The sequence below is a fragment of the Pholis gunnellus genome (assembly GCF_910591455.1).
Source record: "Pholis gunnellus genome assembly, chromosome: 5".
NCBI lineage: Eukaryota > Metazoa > Chordata > Actinopteri > Perciformes > Pholidae > Pholis > Pholis gunnellus.
Window position 1 is genome coordinate 22,308,727 of NC_136531.1, and position 8,566 is coordinate 22,317,292.

At 40.9% G+C, this 8,566-nt stretch overlaps 1 protein-coding gene across 2 annotated transcripts; it reads left to right on the plus strand.

The window, feature by feature from the left end:
• The first annotated feature begins 599 nt into the window (after positions 1–599).
• LOC306696219 (uncharacterized protein) lies at positions 600–6,063 on the plus strand. Of its 2 annotated transcripts, XM_079159774.1 has the most exons (8): positions 600–921; positions 1,613–1,903; positions 2,000–2,023; positions 2,142–2,243; positions 2,340–2,370; positions 3,351–3,400; positions 3,554–3,588; positions 5,486–6,063. In XM_079159774.1, the coding sequence occupies exons 1-8, from the start codon at positions 624–626 to the stop codon at positions 5,582–5,584; spliced, it is 930 nt and encodes a 309-aa protein (XP_079015900.1). In that variant the 5' UTR covers positions 600–623; the 3' UTR covers positions 5,585–6,063. The 2 variants fall into 2 exon arrangements, with proteins under 2 accessions (XP_079015900.1, XP_079015901.1); XM_079159775.1 differs by lacking the exon at positions 2,340–2,370 and having other exon boundaries at positions 5,486–5,578.
• Positions 6,064–8,566: the final 2,503 nt, after the last annotated feature.

Here is an 8,566-nt window from a genome sequence, read left to right on the forward strand (position 1 = left end):
TGATGGAAATCGGGCCTGTGACAGATTACAAATCTAATTTGATGGAGACATACTCTGGTCTAGCTGTAGTAGTAGTGGATGTGGTCTAGGCTGTAGCTGCTCCACTTCTCATTTAACGTGGAACAACAGTTTGTGCAGTCACTCAGTTCAGTCTGCACCCACAAGTGATTCGACATGTGGTATAACATAATAAACACTCCCTTCCGCTGCACTCCAACCCCTCAAAACACACTGCTGCATGCAGGTGCTCTCTGTGGTCTCTTATTGTCTTCCACTCTGTGGGTGTGTGCAGTGGTAGTTACATCCTGCACTTCATATAGAAACCACACACCTACACGCACACACACACACAAACATCAAACACAATGTGTGCTGGCTTCCAGGGTTGACGGTTACAGAGGTTTGGCTGACTGTGGCAAACCTGAGGTTGTTCGCATTATTTTTTACATGGTTTACACAACTGTGTCAAAGTAACGGGGCCACACAAATGTAGAGATAATTGTTTCATTTTCCTCTCCCTTTCTGTACTTTTCCCAGATGATGCCCCCACTCGCTCCATCCCCTTGTTCCCTCCCCCAGTCTTGTCCGTGAATCCCTCTACCGGCGTGGTAAAACGTGGGGACATGCTGTCCTTCAGATGCTCGGTCCCTCCTCCGTCCGAGTCTCAGACCCAGCCGAGACATCGCAACAAACCGTTGACCTTCCTGTTGCTGAGGGCCGCTGAGCGAACGGGGGCGGCATCTGTCATCCTCCAGCCTCGGGCCAGTCGGGAATCAAACCCTGAACCCCAGCCAGGAGTCTTCAGTGTGGGGCCGGTGAGGGGAGGAGAGGAGGGAGAGTACACGTGCATTTACCAGATCACCAAGAAAATGGCGTTGGTTAATTCAACCGTCAGCAACGTGGTTCAAATCGCTATTACAGGTGAATGTTTGCTCTAAGGGCCCCCAAACTCAGGATGCCTGTTGTTTATCTTGTTACGACATTGACTTCCTTTAAATCTTAACTCAAAACTAACATTTATAAACCTGCTTTACATGAAGTGGGTTTTTCTTTTGATTCATTTGCTACACGTCAATCATTCAAACTGGTTCTTCTTCATATTTTTCATACGTTTTGTTTGTTTTTCCACTTCTGACACACCTTTTAATGTAGTTTTACATTTAGGAATAATATTGTAACTACCATTGTGATGCATTCTGAAAATAATATTTGAATGAATTACTGTATGAATGGGATAACATCTGCAATGTTGAATTTAATGGCAAGTATTACAGTGCTCACCCAATTTAGAAAATGTAAGTAGCGCTCAAGCTAATAATTATTTTCATTATGTATTTTTTTATCAATGAATCCATAAATTGTTATGTTTTTAAAATGTTAGTGAGTTTAATGGCTTCTTTCAGCCCAATTCCCCGAAAACATTCAGTTTACTATCATATGAGACAAAGAAAAACAGCAAATATTCACATTTGAGAAGCTGGAAATAGTGTCTCTTTTGCTTTAAGAGCATACATAATATATATATATATATATATATATATATATATATATATATATATATATATTATATATACTATATACTGGCTAATGTTTGCTATGATTTTGATTTCAGACGGGTTGCCAGTTCCCACCCTCGTCCTCCAGCAGCAGACGGACGTGTGGCATTTGCTCTGCACAGGGTCGCCCGCTTACCCCCGCGCTGTGTTCTCCCTCTACCTTGCTGATAATGCTAATAATGAACTTCCTGTTGACACTCACCATGCCACCATGATCAACCATCAGGCCACCTTCCCAGTGCCTGTCCAGGACACCCCTGTGGCTTTGTACCAGTGCCAGTACGATGTCCTCCTGGGAGGCAAATGGAGCAAATCTGAGCACAGCCTCCCATTGGCTGTAACCCGAGGTGTAGATTCACGGTTATACTGCATGTGTGTGTGGTTTTAGTAGAGCATCATCTGACATAAAATGTGACTGTTTGGTTCTTTTCTCATTTTTGCAGGAATTCATCCTCAATCACCACCAGGTAGAACTACTTTAACATGTTATTATTTATTATGTAGATTACTCTATTATGAATTGTGAGTGGCAGGAAGTAAAATTAAATAAAATGACTCAGACTTACGCCAGTGTGATGTCTGCAGATTTGTCCGGTGTGGACTGGCCTCTCGTACTGGGCTCGTTCTCCGCTGTGGTATTGTTTCTCTGTTCACTGGCACTCGTGGTTGTGTTGGCACACAGGAAAGGTATTTCTCACATGATACATTTACACTGTTATTATTGTCTTCATTTGTGAAACTTATTATTTCCTCTTTTTCTTCTCTTTTCGCGCTTCTTTAAAGTAAAAGCAGCAGCCGAGGAAAAGAAGAAAAGGTATTTTCTTTTTAGTCTTAAAGGCCAGTAAATGATCACTGTGTTTGTCTGTCCACAGTCATTTTGTCTCCCTGAAGTTCTAATAAACAAGTGTGAATTACCATCAGCACCATGACAGCAATGACACATTAGCAACATTTAGAGGCGGCGTTTACTGCAAATATTTTTCTCAATTTGGCAACATAACAAACAGTTTAAAGCAAAAATATCAAGAAGTACTACCCTGAGCCTTCCACTTAGCACTTATTGTAATCGTATTAGTTTGTTGCACTTATTGTATTGCGTGTTAGCTCGTTGCACTTATTGTGAAACTCTGCAAATAATGGTTCCAAACAGGTTTATCCTGAAGGGCTGAGGTTCTACCAAGAACCATTTGCTTGCTTTTTTAAAGAGTGTTTTTCAACTGTTCTTTGTGAGGCTAAGGGTTCCTTTTTATACAAAGAACCCTTTTTGGAAGAAAGAGTTCTTCAAGAATTGTTGAAATCAATATAGAGGAATATAGAGTAAAAGGGTTCACGGTTAAAACTCGCCCCCAAAGACTGTGATGGTGAACCGTGATTGATGTGGGTTGTGCTGCTCTAGATGAAACCTGTGGAAAGTAAAAGTTGGACAGAAAGGTTTCACAGTACATCTCACTGAGAGGGTTCTAGATGAAACACTTTAGCTCTCGGAAAAAAAAACCTGGGTGGGTTCTTGTTAGCACCCTCAGAAGGTGGAAAGGTTCTGGATAGAACCTCCAGAGTGGGGTCTGGGTAGAACCACTACACCATAGAAGAACTTTCTGTAGAACCTCTCAGAGGGGGTTCTGTGTGGAACCTTTCACAGATTGTTCTAGGTATAACCCTTTACGCTGGGTTCTAGTTAGAACCCACTGAATGGGTGCCAGGTGTGTTTTCCTAAAACTTGTTACAAAGAAATGCATTACTGCATTGCAGAGTTGGTATTGTGTTATAAAATGTTGCTGTGTTGAACTGTTTCAGACAGGAAGCACAGTTCTGGACTAAAGTTCATGCTAAGGACCATGTTGTTGGTGAGTTTTACGATCATAACTTGTTAATTGTCTATCCATTCACTTCCCTTCAATTTCTCTGAGACGATTTGTTAGTTCTGCAGTAAATTGCATGAAAGTAAAGAGATATACTGATACAAACAGTGCTTGTTGTTTTTCTTCTCTGTTTTGCAGACCTGACACTCAGGCGTACGAGCTTTACCTCTCAGGTAATTATGAATCAATACCTGAATCTCTGATTGCTTTTAAAAAATTCTGTTTTTATCAACTATGATTAAGCAACAGCTTCCCTTTTTACCATTGCCCTTTCTTATACAACACTTTGGGTAAGGCCGGTTGGCTTTTTGTCATCGTCAGCAAATCCCATGAAAGAACCAAAACCAACAATGTGTGAGGCCCCCTCTCAATACTTTCTGACTTTCTTAGTCTTTGGCTCTCAGCCTCGAGCCCAATGGTTCCTACTGAAGATGTGGATCTAAAACAGCTGGACACGGCAGTTCTTGGCAAACAGTACTCAAATAGGAGTAAATAGTACATTTTTTGGAGACAATTATCAGCAGTAGATTAATACGCATTTGGTGTTTTGAGTATCTACAGCAGCAGGACAGTGTTTGGATGCACATTACTTGTTAGTAGGAAGAATTCATCGATGGTTTTGGTCTTTTCATGGGATTTGTTGACAATACGAAAAACAGAATATGACCAGACTTATCCTACGATGCATGTTCAACTTTGCAATATTGATTTTAACACAAAAACTATGCAGATCATGTGCAGTTTACTCATTTCTGTTCTTTTGGTATTTCTGGTATTTCTGTGGCCTCTACAGAATGTTTCTCCTGTAGATTCACTTTGACAAACAACTGTAAACTTCCCTGATCCCTTTGCTGTAAACAAAACATACACACACACACACACACACACACACACACACACACACACACACACACACACACACACACACATACACACCAATACACACACATACACTACATGCACACACACATGCATACAACACTGCATATACAGGCACACATGCATACATATACATGCACACACTGCCAATCACCAAACATACTGTCAACCCACAGATATTCCTCAGTGCAGCGCAGTGTTCGCCCCTCATTAGTTGTAATCACGTTCATTAATTAGCTTGATGAAGGGCTCTCATTACAGCGAAGACTCTCGCCAGGCTCTCGCTTCCTCTCTGTGCTCTGTTACTGAACAGCTACCTTAAAGGACAGAACGCTGTCATTGCCAGCTGATGGAAAGACTAACCTGCTCTCATCAAATGGGGGGGGGGGTATTATATCTCGTTTTCCTACATGCTGTCACTGCACAGAAAAGAGAAACGTAAGGTCATCTACAATAAATGTACATTTGAAGATTATTTTTGGGGCATGTAATGCCTTTATTTGATAGTGATAATGGAGAAGGAATGTGAAATGTGGGGAAAGAGAGAAAGGTAATGACATGCAGCACATGGTTTCACCAGCCAGGATTCAAACCAGCCACTCAATGCTCAGGACGTTCATACCCACGTGGTATATGCTAAGCGCTCAGCTATTCGGTCACCATGATGTGACCCTTCCAGTGGAGAAAACATGACAAAGTGCCTTCTTGGATACCCTTAGGGTAGAGAAAACATGATGAGGTGTCCTCTTGGGTGACTTTTCAGTGGAGAAAACAGGATGCAGTGCTCTATTGGGTGCCCTTAAAAGGAGAAAAAATGGCATAGTAGCATATAGGCTGCCCTGTATGCTATGAAACATACTATGCCTTGGTGGCCAAATGCATGCAGCTGATGCTCTTTTTATTTATTTAGACAGCCTGAGTCCGTCACTGCTGGAGACGAAGAATGTAGACCACGTCATGTTTTAGGAGTGTCAGAAAATAGAACATTTTTGCAATGATGTGACGACAGCGATGAAAGTGATACTATATGAAATACCCAAGATAATGTGGTGTGCTGCTTTAAGGTACCCACACAGAAACGTGTTCGGAAGTAAAAGCAGTGGTATGAACTATGCCACAGGATATGACATTAGGGTGATATTTTTAACAAGCTTGTGTGTTTGTGTGTGTTTCTTTGTGTTTTATGTGTAGGAATGGGCCAGCCTGGACACACCTACGGAGAACGCCTCCAGATCTCCTCTATGGAACTCGAACTCCACATTCACAACCCCGATCCATCCGATCCATTAGAACTGTTTGTTTTCTTTATCTCCCTCCGTGTGTGTTTATACTTTATTTGAGTTTATCAATGTAGCATCAGTCGGCGTTACACAGCAGGACAGGAAGGGCTATTTCCTCAGTTCCTATTTCATGTGTAGCGGTAACATTGTACAATTTGACAGGATATGATGTTTGTTTGATCTTTCATGTTACTGAGCCAGTGAATATAAATACAGATCTTTCTTGTTATTATTATTGTTAAGTTTGTACCTGTTTTGTGAATAATTTTACCTTAAGTTTACCCGCAACCCGGTTCATTCTTGACCTTTAGAAAAAGCTGATGACAAAACAATTTCACCGCAAGCTTCTTTTAGCTGCTCTGGAGCTTTCCATTGTATTACAGAATATTTATATGCAGTTAGGCCAAACCAGAATTTACTAACAGCTACCAAGTGGATTGTATCAATCTGTATAATCTTCCTGGTTTGACTAAGAATAAAAAACTTCACTTTCTGATTAATATGGAGCATTGAACTTTTTCCAGTTACATAGTAATAGTGATAGTAATAGTGTATCTATATTGCACTCACTGAATAACAAGCAGAGATTTCAAAGTGCTTTCCATGGAAAAAAGAAAATATACACGTCATATACACATACGTGAGAATATCTATGCATACATGTTATATATGTACTGTGTTACATACATTCAGTACATTTATAGACCTACACACACACACACATAAATACACATATGAAGACAAATGACCTTAATTAAAACAACATGATAAAAACACATTGCATTTTCAGAGGTGATTTAAAAGGCCATACTTATTTTGCAACTCAGGCAGGAGTTGTGGTTCTCCAAACAGCAAAAGCTGTAAACAGCAGATAGTTTCCTGCCTCGGATTGGATAAGGGCAGAGAAATTCACAAGTACCATGTTAAAATAGGCCAGGCCATGATGATGCATCTCACAAATGTAACATGTGTTGTGTGCAGTGAGGAAAAGACGACTAACAACACTGCTGTAGTTGTGCTAAATATTCTGCAGAGGGCACCGTTTGGACATAATTTGAATGTCAAAAACACACCTACAGCGCAGCGCAATATAAAGAGTGTCATTTATCAAGTTGATTTCCATTACAATGAAAAAAACAGGCCCTTTGTTCAGTGGAACAGCGTGACTCAGACGTCCATGAAGCCGAGCGATACCGGTGTATCTGCTGCACTGCAACAGACGCTGAAATGTGCTGCAGCTTACTTTTTTAACATGGGACAAGCACGAACCCTGAGGACATTGAGTATCTACAGTATATTAGTTTTCTTTTTCTACATTGTAAGAGAATGTGCTGAGTGTTCAATACTGTGCGAAAATAAGAAAGTAAAAGGACTCAGGAGGGAGAGACGCCTCCCACCTGTTTGTGCGGCCTTTATGGTGGACATTAACTCAGCAAGGGAAGGGCTGTCATAGGAGCAGAAAGTCAACTCTGTAAAAGTACAGAGTTTTATTACATTTTACTGCCCTCTATAGTGGCACAGGGCTTTCTATCAGTAGCAGAAATGCATAGAGGGGAATGCATTTATGCATTTCTCTTTCATACATGCAGAAAATGTATATTAGGATCACAAAGTCTGCTTGACTCATCATACTTGAGTCACAGTTTACTCTTTTCTCTGCCACACTGCGAAGATATTCAGCTCCAGATAATGGCCTTTCGGCTGATTTCTTTGAATAAGGGGCATAATAACGATAAGTGGCTTTGGCGATGGGATGAATTTAAGCGGCCCCTTCATTTGCAGCCATGGCACACTGGCTGCTGCGTATGTGGCACATGGAACGACGAGCCCAGTCGATATTAATTGACATGGGCCATCTCGAAACTCATGATAATTGCCCTTTTAATTCCGCCCCATGCTGTGTCTCCATGTAATAGCTGAAGGAGTGTGTGCAGAAGCTGAACATGAAGGTGTGTGCTGAAATCTAAAGACTGATGGAGTTTTGGCAGTTGGTTTGGGTTCATGATTTTATTCAATTTATGAAGTCATGACTAGAGTGAGGATTCAGCTTGGGTAGCAATTGTCTCATGTGATTATCTCAAAGAGAAAAATGCTGCGATCAGTACATTTCTTTCTGACTACTTCAGTCACATCAGCTCAAAACTATCTCTCCTAGTCAGTGTTTCTTTTTTTTGTAAAAATAATTCATATTTCAAGCGCAAAAGCAAATGTGAGCAATTGAGTTTTATACAATTTTTTACAAAGCATGACAATCGAGCACAACTTTTTTAACCTTGCACTTTTCACGATCTGACTGCCAGGCATACAGTCAGTGATGAATATTGCAATTGACATATGCATTTGTTATGGAGTTAATTTCTCTTATTATCTGAGTTTTCAGAGCTCTTGAACATGCAGTTGAGCCTACCAACCCACAAACTGAAATAAGAAGTAGAGAGGCAGAGCGCAATGCGTCAGAGGGGTAAACAATGGGAGCCTCAATACGCAACCAAGTGCTAAAAAACCATGGAATGTATATAAGCTGTGGATGTGGTCGCCGAGACGTCACCCATTGGTTTGGGACTGCGTTTTTGAAGCCTTGAGTTCGATGTTTTGGCCGTCGCCATCTTGACTTTTTGCAACCAGTGAACAGAAGTGACCATATTAGGACTGCAGAGGAGTGAAGTAGAAACACCGCATTGGCTCTAGCCGTAGAAACCTGTCAATCACAAGGTAGCCACGCCCTAAAGCATACCCTGCTTTATGGTCTATTTTCCTCTAAATTTAACAATAATTTACGAAATGAACATCATGCTGTATTGAAAAAGACTTGAAACTATGCAATTGAGACCATAAAGTCATGTTTACTGTGGTAATAAGAGAGAAGTACAGTAGGATCATTATCTCAGAGACTATACAATCTTATTTCTTTCTGCAACCAGAGGAGTTGCCCCCTGCTGTCCATTAGAGAAAATGTAGGTTTCTGACACACTTCTGCATTGGCTTCACTTTT

Coding starts and splice junctions, on each gene's coding strand:
- LOC306696219 (XM_079159774.1), top strand. CDS start 624: ATGCTGTCCTTCAGATGCTCGGTCCCTCCTCCGTCCGAGTCTCAGACC. Junction 2,244..2,339: donor TGTGTTGGCACACAGGAAAG/GTATTTCTCACA, acceptor GCTTCTTTAAAG/TAAAAGCAGCAGCCGAGGAA. Junction 3,401..3,553: donor TGCTAAGGACCATGTTGTTG/GTGAGTTTTACG, acceptor TCTGTTTTGCAG/ACCTGACACTCAGGCGTACG.